Source organism: Aricia agestis, chromosome Z, assembly GCF_905147365.1.
Source record: "Aricia agestis chromosome Z, ilAriAges1.1, whole genome shotgun sequence".
NCBI classification, from domain to species: domain Eukaryota; kingdom Metazoa; phylum Arthropoda; class Insecta; order Lepidoptera; family Lycaenidae; genus Aricia; species Aricia agestis.
Window position 1 is genome coordinate 20,651,176 of NC_056428.1, and position 20,440 is coordinate 20,671,615.

Sequence of the window (20,440 nt, forward strand, 5' to 3'; positions counted from 1 at the left end):
TAGGTATCTCCATCCATCTTCCTCCTCCATCTCTCTACCAAATCGGTTCAGCGGTTTGTGTACGAGGAGGTAACAGACAGACACTTTTGCATTTATAATATTAGTATCACTATATCTATCTATATATTGTATAAAAATCGGCCAAGTGTGAGTCGGACTCGCGCACGAACGGTTCGGTACCGATACAGAGCAAAAATTGGCTAAAAATTGGGTTTTTGTATGGGAGCCTCCCTTAAATTTTTATTTTATTTTAATATTATTATTAATAATTATAGTAAACATATTATAACAAAATAATGTGTGAAGGCTGAAAAAATCACGTTTGTTGTATGGGAGCCCCCCTAAAATATTAATTTTATTTTGTTTTCATTATTTCTTGTTATGGCGGCAACAGATATACACATTACACAATCGGTGAAAATTTCAGAAGTCCAGCTATTAGTGGTTCTTGAGATACAGCCTGGAGACAGACAGACGGACAGACAACGAAGTCTTAGTAATAGGGTCCCGTTTTTACCCTTTGGGTACGGAACCCTAAAACTGGATTTCCAACTGTGTTAATAACGCTATAACTCGATAACGGCTGAACCGATTCTGCTAATTTTAGTCTTAAAATATTTTTTTCCCTCATGTCCCTTTGTTCTCTTTAATCTTTAAAACTACGCAACGGTTTTTGATGCGCTTTTCTTTAATAGATAGAGTGATTAAAGAGCTTATAAGCATTTTAACAATTATTAAATGGTGGAGAAATACTGTTATTTTTAGAGTTTCTAATGTGATATCGTATCGTAATAATTAAATTTTTTCCACTTACACTGCAAACGCTGGCTGAACCCTACGAGATTTTTCAAAATAATGTACTAAGTATTGTACACTATGAAGAGGTCTACAGAAAATTCCGCGACAGTATATTATGTCATAGAGGAATAAATATATACTGGTCTCTGATTATGTCTATCCCTTATGGATATCCCAAAATAACATTTTTTGTCATTTACTTTTAACTTCAAATTTTAACCAAAACGGCAATAATCCTTGTTAAATAAATACTTTAAATACATTATTGATTTAATATAGATCTATATGGCCCGTTACAGCATAATATTATCATTTATAAATGAATATTTAAAAATTTTGGGACGAAGCTTTTGCTGGCTAAATGCGGGCCACGGTTGGTACTACTAATATATATTCTGTGGCCACGTCGGGTAGTAATGAATATAAATAATTAAATAATTATAAATCAAAACTACTGAATCGATTTTAACCAGTTTTTCAGTGAGTGACATAGGCTTTATATTTTATACCTGTGCGAAGCCGGGGCGGGTCGCTAGTCGATTATTCATTTTATTTCAAAACACTAAATATCCTTTCTCAAAATCTTCTGGCTCATTTATTCAGACCCAGACGAATGTCAGACAGTTTGTATATGGACCATACAGGACCGGTTCGTACGGAATGACTAACCAGCCAAGCGTTTCCTGATCTCGAAAATTATCGACTACAACTCTGTTCAGACACCTGGGGTACAATTTGAGGTAGTTATTGTTATGCAACTAGAATATCTGGTATATCCATACTAATATTGTAAATGCGAAAGTGTGTCTGTCTGTTACCTGTTCACGCCCTAACCGCTGAATCGATTTTGTTGAAATTTGGTATGGACATACTTGGAGTCCCGGGAAGGAACATAGAATACGTCACATCCCGGAAAACGTACGGTTCCCGCGTGATAAAAGAATTTTGGCGCAACGGAGTTGCGGGCGTCATCTAGTATTTAATAAGTAGTCAATGTTAAGTACACTTTGAATTTTTTAGATAGTTTGAGTAGGTAATATGAAGATATTATGTGTTCGTTGAGGAGTTTACATCTACTGCTGCTAACGGTTACTAAGAAATTATGAATTGGTCCTTTACTATAAGATCATGATGACAATGAACTAAATTAATGAAATGCCAAAAGATTTTCAAAACTCACTATCTTATGATTCTAAACACTATCTTGGTGCTTAGTCAGTTTTCGCTCGCTGCGACGATTACCATAGAAATAGAGTGGTTACATAATACTTTGTAAAGCTTGTGTCTTCGAGTCACTTTGTCCTACACAAATGAACAGAGCAGTGTTTTAGCTAGACTAATCTCGAGCTTAAATATTAGACTGTCTAGCTGAGATTCTAATTGGTACGACTTGGTTACGAGAATACTGTCAGAAATGCATTTATTATGTTTAATAAATTGATCGTTACTATAACTAGAAAACTAACGGGCGATATTGGAGACATCTAATGAATACTTTAATGAAAAGTTGGATAGAAAATATGTGGAATTTATATGTCAAAATCTTCATTAAGAGCCCCCACAGGCTGCAGACTTTTAGTCGGCCGATAGTTTGATTGAAGGCTTAATTAATCAGTACGAAGATGTATGAAGGTGCGCACACTAAACGATTTGTATCGGCCGATAGTAATGTGCTGAAACCCTAATGTCAAACTGTGGGATATATGCGTAGAGGTCGCAAAGGAAGATCTTCCGACCGAGCGAGGTGTTACGCTCGGTCAGGCCGGAGCCCTTTTCAGCTGTCGTATATATAATATACCGACGCACTTAGAAAACTTCGATAGCGCGATGCAGGATTGTTAGGCGAATTGTGGTGCCATATCACTCCCCCCGAAGACCGGAGGTCGAATCTTGAAGTCTTGTCGCTTGAGTCGCCAATGCCAGAGAGTTCCAGTGAGTCGGAACTGTAAGCTGCTGCACGGGATCCAGTAAGTCGGATAGATGCCGTGCGGGGCCGATGCTACGTGCTGACCAGGAGAGATGTGCTCTGCTTGCTGACCGGTGTAGTGGGGAAGCCCGATGATGCCGATGCGGAGTCGCCCAGGCCGCGGTACATTGCGGCTAGTGGACGAGGTACCCGATGAGGCGATGATGGTTGGCGCGGTGTGGAGGGGCTACATAATATCGGCACCTGGTGGCAAATATAATATCAAACATCCTCGTTGACCCTTAAGAGGAGTCCACACCGCCCTTTTTTCCATACAAACGTTGTTATAATTTTTTTCCTGAATATCTACGGCCACTAATACAATGTCCCTATGTTTTCTTTTTTTTCATCATTTAATTATTAAATAAGATATGAACGTTCAAAAACCCAAAAAAATGACCAGATTTTCCGCTGTGTTCAAACGTCAAAAAAACAGACTTGGCTAGATTATACAAAAAAAAAACAAAACATAGGAACACACCTCAAGCCTTTCTTTAATCTTAAGTGAAAAAAGTACTTAAATCGGTTAAGTTTTGGAGAAGAAATGAGGGGACAACGAATCGTTGATTTTCTGGATTTTCTGCAGTTGTCTCTATCGCGTTCTGCGGTATAAGCTTGAGGTAAGGGAGACAGCTATAGATATTACACGTACTTTTTATTAATTTCTCTAGCCCCTGGTGTATCCTCTTAATTCTGCTCATTTTTGCAATATTTTGTTAATGTACTTATTATTTTAATTAGTATTTATATTATTATACTTTAATAGGCACTTTAGTTACAAAAGGGTGAAGGTCGTCCCGCCTGGCTGCAAGTTGGGTACAACAAAACGGTAAAATATACAATACATAGACATACACTTATAATGAACCAACCAAGGCTTTTGTTTTCATTAAAATAATTTAATATCATAACTGTGTTTTTGGAATATGTTTTGGCAGGCCCTGACTTTTATAAATAAACTATTAGATTTTAATAAAAGATTGCCTAAAATAACTTGAATAAAGTTAAGGTTCACGTTTTAACTGATCTTTAAAAACACGTGTGCTTTTGATCTATCCGTTCTCAAGTTTAGCGAGACCAACAAAATTTAAAAGCTAAATTAAAAACGCCCCGCAACCCGCAAAGTTTGAGCAATCAAAGCATTACAGCTTGTCGCAATTCGTTCGCATTAATTTTGCGGCTGAACATTTTTTAAAGTGCTTTGTTTTTTAATAATTGTATTTTTACGAGGGAACTTTTCGAAATTAATTAAAGATAAACGATTTTCTCGAACTCGTTACAAATTATTCTTTCGGATTTCGGAACAAAGAATGTTGGAGTCGAAATGTTCAGGAATATTGCAATGCAATCCATCATTATTTTTTGTAGTTCATAATTTTATATTGCATTTTATTACCCTGCTTTTTCTGAGCTTTTTTAGCTTTCTGAGCTTTAATGTTTTCCAGCCAGCTACTTTGATTTGGCTCTATTGGGTATCACTTTTATTGATTGATTTTCCCGAGCTTTTCTGAGATTTATGAGCTTTCTGAGCTTTAAAATTTTGCAACCAGCTATTTTATGTAGACAAACACAGACAAAATTATCGTAACAGCCCTAACGTAGTACGTAATCAAACGTAAATGCTACGGTTGGTCTCCCAACCGCTACTATCAACGCGTGTGTTTCCGTTGTATTGGTATTGACAGACGGATGAAATGATAGCTTTTACATAAAATAGATACATCCTTTTGAATCTCATATCAGTGCTCATATCACCACTATAATATAAGTTGTGGTAAAATCAACTATTAACCCGTCGATCGTGGAAAAACGAGACACAATAGAAATTCTATTGTGTCTCGGTCACCGGTGACCGTATGGGGCTTGATAAATTCGAGCAATGCTTTCTTGCTAGAGGTATCACTAGCTAAGCAGCGTTGACAGGAAACAAAAAGTTTTGTTTGGCGTTTGACAACGTTTCTGTCAATATTCTGATATGACTTGTGCACTGTGCTATATTTCTGATTACTAGAGATCGCCCAATGGTCGAAATTCGACTTTAGTTTCAACGACATTAGGATTACTACTCTATATTTTGTAAAAAAATATTGTCTTTATCATATATTTTTCAACTCTTGTCTCTGGGACTCAGCTGATCTCAGACTGACCGTGTAAGCATTGTCTATGCGCTTCAATAAAAAAAAAAACATTTTCAATTTGTCACCTTGTTGTCAACAGGCTTCATTAAACCATAAATAAAAGAGTATAATTCGTATGTATAGGCTTGCCATTAAAAAATCTGTAATTTTTCTTAGTGTGTGTATTGAAGTGTGTATAATGTTTTATTTGTTAAAAAAATGTATGATAAAAGCATAATTTCAAAATAATATTAGCTCGATGCACTCCTTCACCGCATAAACTATAACTGTGCAAAATTTCATTCACCTACGTTTTCCCATTTTACGCTCCGACCTTTGCGTAATTCATTATTACTCTTCTTTTAAACTCATTGACATCATGATAATATTTAAAAACTCAACTAGCTCTTTTATCGCGACTCGTGAATGCAATATAAAATGTTCACTGAAAGTCCTCAGATAAATTCACCTCCGTAGTCCAAAAGGTTCATTTACAAAATTCCCAGCGAAAAGACTGTTGACATTTTCTCTTAAATCCACATAAAAGTCTGCTTATAAAACATCCAGTTGCATTCACTAACTCATAGAAAAGTAAGTACTTATGAGCTTTTGTGTTACATTCTGTGAAGTTTTTTAACTTACTCTATATTTTATTGAAGGTTAAAATAAACTATTATGCAGATTGCTTGGGCTAAGGCTAATGGCCTGTTTCATCACTTCCTGATAAGTGCCGAAGAGGCTATCCACCTTAAGTGGTGGATAGCCTCTTGACAGATGAAGTATGGAGAATCTGTCAAAAAAGCTGTGAATAGCCTATTCGGCTCTTTATCAGACAGTGGTGAAACAGGCCCTAAGAATACGTTGCTGATTTAGTTTAGGGTGATTGTTAATTCGGCTTGCTAGTTTTTCGTCCGCATCTTTCCACATATTAAGAAGGTTTGATTATCAAGATATGCAGGACATCTTGGGCTTCAGCATATTATTAATTTATAGTAATCATGTATGATCTACTGTATGATCCATTATTCTAACTACATAACCTTATAAATATTTAAAGATCTTATCTTTAAAAAATTAAAATTGCGTCGATCGAACTTTACTACGATACTGCCACAGTTAATATAATATCGATAATTATGTATTACATAATTTTACTAACCCTATCGGGCCGACATATATTTTTACAATGGTCCTATAAATAAAATAGAAAAAACAAAATTACCTTCTCAATTTCTTCACAAAACTTGCCTTACAGTATTATGACCACTAATATACTTTAAGGTTTAAATATTCAAATGGTCGTGCGTTATCGGTGAGCGGAAATGAACTTGTCACACGGTCATAGCCCGCCATTGTGGTAGCTACCAAGTTCAAGTTACACAACTGAAATTATTAAGGACGTTATGTTAGCATAAACTTAATTGAGGAATGTTACGATAATCGTTTTGTTCACTCGATGCCCGATGGCGGGTCGTTGGCTAGTTGTTTCTGAATTTCATCCCATATTTCAGGTCCAAACAATAGCAATCTCGTCCCGTCTAGCTCAAGAAGTGTTTCGCTAATCAACTCGTTTCCTGAATTTCGTCCCAAATTTCATATCGACCCGTGAAAACTCGTCCCATCGTATTCAAATATCGTTTGTTTTAATGTGACATGTGACGTCACGCGTTTCCTGCTCCCTCGTAGCAATGTCACAGTCGAATGACCGTTCACCCCTCGTGACGTAATATGGCCTATTGCTCGGTGGGCCGAGGGAATCGAGTGTATCATGTAATAATAGCTCGGTTTCGATGCAATGTGTCTGTAGCGTTAAGCGGCGATTACACGGTTGTGGCGAGCCAAATTAATCGGTATTGAATATCGATTGGAGCAGAACATTGTTTATACTGGGAAATTAAATGTTTAGAATAACTAAAGACAAGTATAAGATTAAAGTTAAGACTATACATTTGTATACGTAGGTTTTATTTGTGTTTACTTGCGTAAATACTGTAACCATTTTAATGAACTAAGAATTAAGATAAAGTAGACCACGAAGGACAAAGAATTCTTTTTATTTTGTAAGGCAAAAGCGATTAGCGTCTAAATATTTTATCATTCAATAATATTATGACCTAACTTTTTAGTACTATTTATCACTTTTAGAAATCGAAAATGCAGTTCCTAAAACGTACACCGGATTTATTTCGCAAAAGGAAGTGTTGCAATCAAAAAGTATAAAGTAACATCTTTTATAGCATGCATTAATCAATTTCTCTTTTGGGTATTAAAATAATTATTTTATTTTCCATAAATTATATTATTAACTTAAAATTATAAAGCTTATTTTATTGACCTAAAAATGTTTTGTTTTTTAAACTTTTACCCTTTTACTCATAAGCTGAGATTAACGCAACTATATCAAGGTCTTTGTCTATCATGCGACGTTTTGAATATACCAGACAAAAACTATTAACTTACATATTTTTATTAGTTAATTTTCTTTTGTTTCAAATCATTTTCGTAAACTTTTTCTTAAAAATCATACAAGTCACAAACCAAAGTTTCTGGAACGGTTTTGAACTTATTATCATAGTTATGTTAACCGCCCACATTTTCGCCTACGGTTCATTGACCTCAAATGCACCGGGAATTGTAGGCCTAATGCATGCCTCACATAAAAAAAAACTTTATAGAACAATTTATCACTTGATAGAATAAACGAATTATTTTATTTAGGAAAAAAATATTTCTGAAAATAGAACAATAACCATAAAATATATTTTCTATATAATCTTATATATTATAATAAACATAACACAACAAAATATTATAATAAACATTTTGTCCGTGGGAGAGCCATGCTTCGGCACGAATGGGCCGGCTCGGCAGGAGAAATACCACGGCCTCAAAGAAAACCGGCGTGAAACAGCTCTTGCGCTGTGTTTCGCCGAGTGAGTGAGTTTACCGGAGGCCCAATCCCCTACCCCCCAAGAAATGCCGCAGTTGAAAAACAATTTGTTACCCCAGGAGGGTACCAACTGCGTTGGAGAATCCCTCTCTGGACGTCCAGGCTCAGGAACTCCTGGAACTGAACGTGGACGTCCAGGCTGCCCCTCGTATTCTAGGGAGGGCAAAACTGCGCTCCAATCTGCTCGGGGCAAGAGCAAACACACAAAGGCACCCCCCCTCGATATTAAACATGGACTTTTGTAACAGGGGATTACACTCCAACCTTAATGCTGTCCATTACCACCTTGAGACGGCAAAGCCGGCTTTGCTCTTTTTAACCGAGACGCAGATATCATCTCCGAGTGACACATCATACATTTCCCACCCAGGGTATTACCTCGAGCACTCCTTTCTATCCAAAGCTGGAGTGTGTGTGTATATCAGAGATGATATCAGCTCTCGCCGCCTCAGCAATCTTGAGGTCATGGATCTATCAAACTTATGGCTCCGCATAGATTGCGACGACCACCCTCGCGTCTATGCGTGCCTATATAGGTCCCATAGTGGTGACCCCGAGACGGACCGACTCTTGGAGCACCTGCAAGCTGCTTCAGATTTTGTGCAGCAGCAGATCCCATCCGCAGAGATCATAATACTTGGCGACTTTAATGCCCACCACGCCGACTGGCTCAATTCCAGTAAAACTGATCATGCGGGGAGATCTGTCTGCAACTTTGCCCTTGCGAACGACTTGACACAACTGGTTACTACGCCTACGTGAATCCCAGATGTGGATGGTCAGAATACTTCCTTGTTGGACCTCCTACTGACTTCAAATCCTGACGGCTACCAAATATCCGTAACCGCACCACTTGGTTCATCGGATCATTGCCTTGTTAGGAGTTCTGTGCCACTTACGACGGTGTTAAGACAGTGCGCTGTTAAATACCGTCGTGTGTGGCACTACAAGTCAGCAGACTGGGATGGGATGCGGTCTTTTTGCATCCTATCCTTGGGGGCACGTGTGCTTCTCGCCGGATGATCCCGACAACACTGCCAACTCTGTTGCCGATGTGGTGATGCAGGGGATGGAACTTTTCATTCCGACCTCTGTAGTGCCAACTGGCGGCAGATTTCGTCCCTGGTTTGGTTCATCCCCCAAAAAAGCTTCTCGCCGGAAGCAGGAGGCTTACCAATCCTGGGCCAACGCAGTGTCTGCTCGGGATTTAAATACCAGCACATATAAAAAGGAGTACAACCTTGCCTCTAGGTCCCTCAAGAAAGAGATTACTCGGGCAAAGCAACAGCACGTCAATAGAATTGGCAAGAGACTTGAGTGCCTCCCCTCGGGAACCCGTGCATTCTGGTCTCTGGTCAAAGCTATTGAAGGAAATTTCTGTAAGCCAACCCTACCATCCCTACACGTAGGAAATGGATCGTTGGCCCAGGACGCAAAGGACAAAGCCGATCTTCTGGGCAAGCTCTTTGCGTCAAACTCGACCCTGGATGACGAGGGGCAGAAACCGCCGACCATACCGCGATGCACGAGCATCATGTCGGATATTCGGTTTCATCAGCGCTCAGTGCGAAAAGCCCTCTGTTCCCTTGATATCCAAAAGTTGAGTGGGCCTGACGGAATCCCGCCTATTGTGTTGAAAAAGTGTGCTCCAGAGTTGGCTCCGGTCTTGACGCGTCTTTTTCGGCTCTCCTTTTCCAATGGCATCGTCCCGGCTTCCGCTCCGTGGTGACCGAAAAAAAAGGTGACCTTTCAAATGCTTCCAACTACAGACCAATCGCTATAACCTCTCTCTTCTCGAAGATAATGGAATCCATTATCAATAGCCAGCTTCTTCGATACTTGGACGGCCAGGGATTGCTAAGCGACAAACAATACGGGTTCCGTAAGGGTCGCTCGGCTGGTGATCTCTTGGCATACCTGACTCATCGTTGGGCTCAGGCAATTGAGTCGAAGGGAGAGACATTGGCTGTTAGTTTGGACATTGCGAAGGCCTTTGATCGGGTTTGGCATAAAGCGCTGCTATCAAAGCTTCCATCATACGGGCTGCCCGAGAAATTATGTAAGTGGGTCACTAGTTTCTTAGCAGACAGAAGCATAAAGATCGTAGTTGACGGCGAATGCTCGGAAACTCAGTCTGTTAATGCTGGTGTCCCTCAGGGCTGTGTGCTATCGCCTACTCTATTCATACTGCATATCAATGACATGTTACAAACCAACGGCATTCATTGCTATGCGGATGATAGTACAGGTGATGCTGTATATACCGGCTCCCCTAATATTTCTCGGCAAAATATCACTGAGAGTCGAAACGAACTTGTGTCTAAGGTGGAGAATTCATTGGAGAAGGTCTCTGAATGGGGTAGACGTAACTTAGTCCAATTCAACCCCACCAAGATACAAGTCTGCGCGTTCACCACTAAAAAGTCACCAATGGTCGTTTATCCTCGTTTCGAGGGCACATCTTTAACCATCTTCCCTAGCATTGAGATACTTGGCGTCAACATATCGAGCGAAGTCCAGTTCCGATATCATCTTGAGGGTAAGGCCAAATTAGCCTCGAAGAAGCTTGGTGTACTTAACAGAGCGAGACAATACTTCAGTCCGGACCAACGCCTACAACTCTACAAGGCGCAGGTTCGGCCTCATATGGAATATTGTTCTCATCTCTGGGCAGGGGCGCCAAAATACCAACTGCTCCCTCTGGATCGTATCCAACGAAGGGCTGCTCAAATTGTTGACTGCCATAGTGTTTCAAACAGCTTGGACCCCCTGGAATTACGCCGAGATGTAGCTTCACTCTGCATCCTCTATCGGTTGTATCACGGGGAGTGCTCTGAGGAATTGTTCGGAATCATACCACCTGCAACTTTTCGCTATCGTCCCACGCGAAAAACATACCATCCTCATCACCTTGATGAGTGGCAGTCTTCCACAGTGCGTTTTTCGCGTAACTTTCTGCCGCGCACTGTAAAACTCTGGAATGAACTGTCACCAGCAGTATTTCCAGACCGATACGACCTGCAAACCTTCAAGAAAAGAGCGTATTCCCTCTTAAAAGGCCGGCAACGCACATGCAGCTCTTCTGATGTTGCAAGTATCCATGGGCGACGGTAGTTGCTTACCATCAGGTGACCCGTTTGCTCGTTTGCCCCCTTATTTAATAAAGAAAAAAAAACATAATCTTAATATTTTCACAAGAATCGTACATTTCTCTTCGATAAAAAGACGCAAAGCAGTTTACGTTCTTTCCAGTGGTCAATTCAATATCTGCACAACATTTCATCATAGTCTGTTTCAAAATCTTTTTAATAAAAACCTTTTCTCTTACAAAAAAATTATAATAGCAGCATAATTCTGGAATCAGTATTATATGAATTATCAGGAGGTGAATAGAAACATAAAATTACAAGCATCATTCCAAACACCGACCATTCTTTTTAGTCATTATCGTAATAGGAGCATAAGTCCTTTAGAAAGTTGGTTATAAAAATAAGCAGCTGACGGGGTCAGTGACCTTTGAAGGCCAACACGCGGCCAAGTGCAGGAAATGAATTTCGAACATTTGAATGCAATAATATTATGTTCAACGTGAATACTAAACTCATTTCTAAGACTTAATAAAATTTTATTACTTATAAAATATATTTAAAATTATAATTATTAATATATTATGTAATTTAAATAAATAGAGGAAACTTGGCAATTTTTGGCAGTTATCGTTTTATTGGCACCTTAAATTTTCGTTTTAAAATACTAGAATGCCGATGGGATTGTCGGTACCATGAATATTGCCAAAAGTTTTGCCTTACAAGGTAGATTTATTTTTTCATTATAAGTATTTTATTTTATTTTATGAGAGCTTATATTTTTGTCGCTTATTTCTTCATAGAGGACGAATGAGACAAAATATCTGGATGAGCTATTTCTCTTTTAAATATGAGGCTAAGACATTAGCTTGATATTACTTAGTATAAAATGTTATGCAGTATAATATATATCGCTATTCTATCCTGCGAGAATAGGAATTATTGGATTAGATCAGAAGGGACGGCCGGTTAGGACCCTAGGGCCAAGAGCGACCTAAAGGCCCTAAGGCCTAAGCGGACGTAAGGAAATTTTTACTTTATTTAATTAAATAATCGTCTACATTCGAAGTTCCAACCGTATTATATTATTAAACAATTTCAACATTCACATGTAAAATAATTGTGAAATATTGTGTGTGGGCGAAATGGTAAGCTTCTAATACAATGACATAAATGTCATTCTCATTAAATCTGCCACTGAGTCGCCCCAGGGTCAAGGGCGCCGCATTGTCTCCTGAACTTGGGACGACATTTGTATTGGACATGTAATAGTGCATCCGGGCTTTGAAACTTATTGGACTTAATTTGAAATGTGCTCGGCTTTAATGAAAATCTTCATCATCATCATCATGGTTTTAATCACATTTTGAAAGTAGGTCACACAGTTTCGAAACGAGACACGATTTGAAAATTATGCATTCTTCAATAAGTCGATTATGCATTCCTTTAACAGATTTCTTTGATTGTCTAAAGTTGTGCATTGTGGCATCGTCCTTCATAAATTGTGTAAGAATAAGTGGATAAATTCAAGAGACGAATACAACCTCCTATTGTCTTAGATAATTTATTATATTATAGTAAATATTAATAATAAAACATGTTATTACTCTAGTATGAGCGATCTTTTGATTCCTAATATATTGTATCAAAGGATACAAATCTGAATAATAAATGACATAAAAGCGATCCCATTTTGCTGCAGATATATCTTAACTCAGACTCTTAGAGATATTTAAGTATCCATTTTATTTTTGATGCTTAGATAAACACTATAAATTGTACCCTAAATAATAAAATACAGTTTATGTTTGAAGATAAAAACGTAGTAAATCTGATATCGTTTTACTTTTTAGGTTTTATTAACCTTTATGAATACTTAATTAGTTCTTAAATAAACTTTCTCGTTTGCTTTATTGCATACAATTTCAACAAAAATCACGTGGTCTTAAAAATTACTGAACTAAAAAGTTACAATCTTTTAGGTCTACTCAAGTCAAAATAGCTTACGGTTAGATATAATATATTATTCAAAGCCTGCATTGGATGGAATCCATAATATTTTAGTACAGGTGAGACTGAAGATGTGATAAAAGTTTGACTGACAATGCTGAATATGTGGACGAAAGCCAGAGCCGCGGGTTCGCTGGACGTTATTGCTCGATCGAGCAAAACCGTATGTGAGTATTTAGCATAAGAATAGTAACGGTTTTTGAATTTTGAATATGAAGGCGAAAGTGTTAACTCATAAAAAGAAACTCATAAGATATTATTTATTTATTATTACATTGTTTTGCCTGTTCGGGATTAAAAACAATCAAGTACTTAGGTATTTATACAGTTCTTGTACGGAGCTCCGATTTGGGCTGGGAGACTGTCGGCCGTCAACAAGCTTGTACTGGGGCGGTTGCAAAGAGTGATGGCGACGCGAGTGGTGCGTGGGTATCGTACCATCTCCCGCGATGCGGCAAGCCTACTCGCTGGGAGTGTCCCGTGGGACATCGACGCAGAAGCTCTTGCCGACGTTTATTGGCGATGCGCAGCGGTTCGCGCAGGAGGCAGCAACCCCGTCCCGGACGTCATACGTCGGTGGAGAGCTGAGGCGAGCGAGAGGTCGTTAGACCTTTGGGCGGAGCGTTTGCAGGAACCGCTGGTAAGCGTCGCCCTGATAGAAGCAATCCGCCCACTATTTAAAGAGTGGGTAAAACGGAGACACGGAGCACTCTCCTTCCATCTGACACAGATGCTGACCGGGCACGACTGCTTTGGTCGGTACCTGTGCCAGATCGCGAGGAGAGAGAGTGACACAAGGTGTCACCACTGCCTTAACGAAATGGACACGGCCGAACACACATTGTCGACCTGTCCATCTTGGACGGAACAACGCGCGGCCCTTACGGCTGCCATTGGAGTGGACCTCTCCCTGCCATCAATAATCCGGGCAATGTTGACCAGCGAGATTGCGTGGCAGGCGGTGAATGACTTTGCCCAGGATGTAATCACTGCAAAGGAGGAGGCCGAGCGCAGGAGAGAACGGGAGGCGTTCGACCCCTTGAGACGGCCGAGAAGAAGACGCGCACCACGGAGTGGCCGCAGCGCCTTTTCTTAGCTAGGATACTCGGGGTGGTAGTGTGGGGACACCGCCGCCCATTACACCGAGTTCCAGAGAGAGCCGTGATGCGCATGGTGCTCCTGCACATCGCGGCCACCGTGTGGGCTTTTCTAGGCCACCTCGCGAGGCGACCTAGAAAAGCCTGCATGTTTTGATGGTCTGACACAGACAAACGTTGGCAAAGTTGCGGTGGGTTGATCGTGCCCGTAACTTTGCCTAAGCGGTGAGTTGAGCACCATGGGGTTTTAGTGGGTAGTTCCTCGGAGAGTCCCACATACCCCGGCCGATGTCCCCAATCCGCCGGGGATGCGTAACGCATTTCCCCATGTAAAAAAAAGGTATTTATACAGTTCTAGAGGAGTCGCAAATGAGTCAAAAATATTATTAAACTCTATCGATGTATTTATCAATATAACAGTGGACGAGATTTTGAGGGCCGAAGTAACAACTACCCAAAGACTTGATATAAGTACTTAAACATTTCTAGCGACCACACTAAACTAAATTACTAAAAATATAGACGCACATGTTTTGTAAGCCGGTGAAAATTCACGTAGAAATAAAATTATGTCATGCTAATGTTAAAGGTATAAAGAAGCAAGAAAAAATATTGTACATAATATTTTCGTGATAAAAACTATCTTTTTCCCTAAAACTCACAGTATAAAATATATATCTTTCAGCTTAATTAGTAACAAACAAAAATTCGTGATGTGATATAAACTATGAATTAGTCCCACTGCGTACTTGCGCTCCAGAATCACTGATTTTGATCGAAAATACATAACAAGTATAAACTCGCCCCAATGCGTCCGATTGAATCTTTAAAAGGCACAGCACACCAGTTTCTTAGAGACCGGTACTGGGTACATCACGTAACATGTCGGTCAACTCAAGTTGAAGGCCGACGCTCCGGAAATCTCAGTGTGCATGCAAATCGTGTCGCTTAGAATTAATTCCTCGAACATCGGGCTAATAGTAATGGTAGCCGCAAATGTTAGGCACCTTAGCATACATATTAGGTACATGAATTTAAACGTTCAATATCAGATGCTAAATGCGTTACACCCGCTTCTAGTCTGGATTGATTCAAAGGTCACGGTTATTATTAATCGTTTTATACATTATTATTGGTGGTCCGCCCCGGCTCCGCCCGTGGCACTCAGGAACATCTTAGCTTTACTGTGGTAAAATAATTTTTGAAATCGGTGCAAAATTCAGTTCCTGAGATTATCGCGTTCAAACAAACAAACTCTGAAGAGTTTATAATATTAAAATAGATGTTAATGTACCAGAAAAATACGCATAAAATTTATTATGACCGAAAAATTTAAAAACTCAAATTAAAAGTCTCCGGTGATTTTCTCCTCGACGCAAATTCGCCCGTAAAATAAAAATAAATTTCTAGTATAATAAATATTTTTTTTTTGCCCAAAGAAGACTAAAATATAGATTATTGTATCAAAATATTGTCTTTTCTTACGCAGCAAGAAGAGCCGTTTTAAATTACAATTTTATCAAGTACAGAGGGGAGAGCAATAACAGTGCAAAACAGTAAGATAACGCGGTAAAATATAACTTTTATTTTACAGATATTCTACGTACAAAGGTATTGTATATTATAGTATTCTTAAGAAAGAATAAATATAGTTATATTCTTTTGAACAGTTTACAATCGAAAGGTGCATGCTTAGGATGCACGGTGCACCTCACATTTCGGACGCGCTATATGGATAGTCTGGACATGTCATGTTTAAAGGAAATGTTTACATTTCAAAGGAAGCTAAAGCCAGATGAATGTGTCCTTAAAATACCGTGCTGTATGTTACAGATTTTGTGACTTGTGAACTTTTCATGTTTTAAACCAGTATTTCAACGATGACCTTAAAAAGTCTGATCACCTGTTCTTGTTGAATGACCAAAAATAACAAACTAGCCAATTTCAATAAGTATAACGTGTTAAATTATGTCTAATTTTGTACAATTAGGGTTAGTTGCACCAACTTATTTTAACTATAACTGTAAATTTAACAATAACTTTAACTACAATGCAAAATGTCAAATATTTGGTTAAAGTCAATAACCTTGAGCCCGATAAGGCTTAAGAAGAACATGGCGAAAAAAGGAACTAACGCTGTCATCATACAAAAACGCCATTTTTGACAGTTCTCCTTTACCAGCAGCGCCCCCCCCCCACGTTCATTTAAATCCTTGTCGGACCAGCTGTCATCTGTCAAATTCTGTGGTCAAAGTTAAGGTTAAAGTTAGCCTTAACTATAACCATAACTTTGACAATAACTGTAACTATAACCACGCCTCTGGTGCACCGTGCAACTCACCTTTAGTGATTGTAATTACGTTTGGTTGAAATCCTAAATATTTATGCAAGTTGCAACTTTGTTCAAACACATTTCATTTAAATAAAATAACAATAAAAAACATTATATTTAAAATTAGCGTGTTTGCGTTTTAAACTTGTGTTATGATGACTTTTAGTTCCAATATGACATAGAGCTTATAAAAATTGTTTAAAAAGATTAAAAAAATACTATTTAACAAGCAGTAATTCATGATTCAGTTTATAAGTACGTTTAAAGTTTCTTGGTAAACACAAAGAAAACAGTGTACACGGTGCCAACTTGTAAATAAGTCGTTTGCATGAAATGTTTGAGTAGGAGGTTACTTTTGTACGGGGACGACTGTACTTGAACTTCCACGAATGCGAGAAATTTGATGAATGGCACAAAAAGTTGTATAAAGTAGTTTGCAGGGACCGCGTATTATTCTTCTTACTTAAATGTAGAGAATATAATATTAAGGGGGCGACTAACCCTAAATTGTTGATTTTATAATTCATTTTTATACTTGAAAGTAAGCCCCGAATTGTTTCTTTTTCTAAAATTAAATACTACATTATATTTCCGAGAATTCGATCTGAGCAAAAACACGATATCTTAAAATATTCTCGATAGAAAGAAATCACAAAGATGCATCTAATTTTCACGAATTTTTCATAACCGTTTATTGAACTAAGTTAATATTTTAACACATTGTATAAAATTATATCATTGAGAGATCAACCTAGCGGATTTTTAAAATGTTGTATATTTATCGAGTTATTGAGAAAAAATATAATTTGGCGATGAATCCGTGTCGTTTTTTTTCACCTGGCATTTGAAAGACGGGCGTGAGTGTGAAGAGAGAGTGTGTTTGTATATTATTTAAATGTGTACCATTTTTTATATTAATTATTTCTTAATTTGCAGTTCTATAATAATCTTATCTTTTGTGTTTCATTTCGTTATTATTAAATATATTTTTTTACGAACACCATTGTAGGTCTTTTTATTGATGAACTTAACTTAAGAGTTTATATTTTGATTTAATTCCATAAAAATCAATATATAACAATATATCAAATCTAATATTATTAGAAGACGATGTCTAGATATTTACTTCTTACTTTTTATTAATTACGATCTCCTCCTTAGGTTAGGGCTGCTAAATTTCTTTGATGTTGGAAACACACAGACTTGTGTAACAGCTGTTAAAATGATTGATCAAGTTTATTTCCAGACTTATCCATATTTTATCATCATATATCACACATACAGTTATTTGTACTTCACGAACAAAGTATTTTATTAAAAGATCAAGCATTTCCGTAATGAATGATACGTAATTATACGTAAGGGAGCCATGCTTCGGCACGAGTGGGCCGGCTTGACCGGAGAAGTACCACGTTCTCACAGAAAATCGGCGTAAAACAGCGCTTGCGCTGTGTTTCACCGAGTGAGTGAGTTTACCGGAGACCCAATCCCCTACCCTATTCCCTTCCCTACCCTCCCCTATTACCTTCCCATCCCTACCCTCCCCTATTACCCTATTCCCTCTTAAAAGGCCGGTTACGCACCTGCAGCTCTTCTGATGCTGCGAGTGTCCATGGGCGACGGAAGTTGCTTTCCATCAGGTGACCCGATTTGCTCGTTTGCCCCCTTATCACATTAAAAAAAAAAAGAACAATAGTTTAAGAACAAACGAGGGACGTAGATAGAATTAACTAATCGCAAAATGGGCTCCCAATTAGACAAAAAGGGGCAAAAGCGTGTAAATATAATATGACAACCGTAATGCTGTTGAACATTAATTTTCATTACGCAAATATTTGTAAGCAAGGTTTACGGTTGTTACGCAGGTGCTCGATTCACAGAGTGTTTAGAAACACACAATAAATAATATTAACCTAAGCTAACATCATTAATTGTTTTTGAGCACGCCTTAAATCGCTTCTCATAATAAATAAAGCGATAAAATATAGCATTTTGAGATTTTGTGCTACTTAAGTTTAAGAATATGGGACGAATAATTATTTTTTATTTAGTGGGACGAGTATTAGGTGTCGAATATCCAACTACCCTAAAACTTTTAAAGAAAATTAAGCCACTTTAGAAATCTATACATAACTGAATTTAGTTCCCGTCGTATATTTTTTTCGTAAAATCTTTCTGACCAATAATATTATCTTGGATTTACGTAGTTTTTCCTCTACCCTTGAGGATTGTTCAATATAAAAAGGCCTTTGGTTAGGATGTGATATTTTTCATTTAAATGCTAATACTAGTTTATCTGTTTGTGTTCGGAGATCCAAAAACAATAGCCTCTACCGATGAATAAGAAAGAAGTGAAGTTTTATTATCACGTTATTTAGAGAGTTTTGTGAACAACCTTGGTATTTTTTTCTTCTTCCTCTTAGTTTAAGAGAATGTCCGCTTTCATAGAAAATATTATTAACATACATTTTTATATTTCCAATCTTCTTAATCGCAATAATATGAAGATTTTCTCTACTACTGGTGTTAATTAATTAAAACCTGAAAAGTGCTTCCGGAATCTGGCGCGTAGATTTCCATAACATTTTAATGAATGATTAAGAAATATATTATACTCGTAATATGTAAGAACTAGGGACTAGTATCGATTAAAATAACTGTTAAAATATAAGTTTTTTGTTTGGGAGCAATGCTCAATATTTATCTAAACGCTCTAAAGCCTTGTTTATGTCTTTGTTTTGGTATTTATTGTAATTTAACGGCAATGACAGTAAATAATAATGTGTGACACTTTCAACTGTGTATAGCTATTACAGTTTACGAAATACAGCTTAATGACAAACATACGTACATGCGGCAAAATTATTCTGTTGGAGTTCACTGGCTACTATAAACCATTCTGTTACGGAACCCCAAAAGATTTATGTCACAATCAGCAGTAATAATTAAAAGGTGCAACTTTTCAATAGAGTTCTGGACTCTGACACTTGAGACTCAAAGTAAGTTGGGCAACCTCTTAAGTTTATTAAGAGCTCGCTTAGTACGTCAATTTGTCACTTCGCTTCGACGCAGCTAATTAGTACGACCAAGTGAACAAAATCCTACTTGGCAGATAAGAAATGGGTGAAGATAATGTACCGTATGTATAAAGATAAGTGCCGTGTATGGATGGCGGTCAGATGAATGGATATGTATAGTGACAGAATAAGTGTAGAATAAGCTCTTATGGTTAAAAATTAAAATAATTATTTTAATTAGAATCTATATATTAATACGTGAGCCAAAAACTTTGTAACCGTTTTGACGAAAAATGGGGAAACGTAGGTGAATCAAATTTTGCACAGTTATAGTTTATATATTGAAGGAGTGCATCGAGCTAATATTATTTTGAAATTATGCTTTTATCATACATTTTTTTAACAAATAAAACATTACACACACACTAGGAAAAATGACAGATTTTTGAGTGACAAGCCTATACATACGAATTATACTCTTTTATTTATGGTTGAAGTCTGTTGACATCAAGGTGATAAATTGAAAATGAATTATAGTTTTTTTTATTGAATTTGAGATACTATTAAACAATGATTACACGGCCAGTCCGAAATCAGCTGAGTCCCAGAGACAAGAATTGAAAAAAATATGATAAAGTCAATATTTTTTAGGAAATATAGGTAGTAGTAGTAGACCTAATGTCGTTGGAACTAAGGTCGAATTTCGACCATTGGGCGATCTCTAGTTTGTATTAATATTATTACAACGATTATAATAATTGTAATAATAATTATTACCAATATAGATCATATCAGTTTTTAAACAAAAAAGAATCAGGTTTAGATGATACGATGCTACGGACAGACACACGCGTACAGACTACAGACAGACAGACAGACCGACAAACAGACAGACAGACAGACATACACGTCAAACTTATAATACGCCTCTAAGGGTTACAAGTAGCATAACATCAGTGTTTCTTGTCAGTACTTATTGAGTTTCTTCGCTATTTTGGGTGGGTTGCACCAACTAACTTTAACTATAACTGCAACTTTAATTACAATCAAAATGTTAAATCTTTGGT

The 20,440-nt window shown here is 37.7% G+C and overlaps 2 protein-coding genes across 3 annotated transcripts in view; both read left to right on the forward strand.

Moving 5' to 3' along the window:
- The window catches only part of LOC121739499 (capon-like protein), a 247,171-nt gene that overhangs the window by 53,897 nt on the left and 172,834 nt on the right, over positions 1 to 20,440 (forward strand). The gene's annotated exons all lie outside the window — the stretch shown is intronic.
- LOC121738390 lies at positions 13,334 to 14,023 on the forward strand. Its single transcript, XM_042130402.1, has one exon. It carries the CDS (start codon positions 13,334 to 13,336, stop codon positions 14,021 to 14,023), a length of 690 nt encoding a protein of 229 aa, XP_041986336.1.

Bases quoted from the DNA above. Each gene is read 5' to 3' on its own strand.
- LOC121738390 (XM_042130402.1), top strand. From the start codon at position 13,334: ATGGCGACGCGAGTGGTGCGTGGGTATCGTACCATCTCCCGCGATGCG.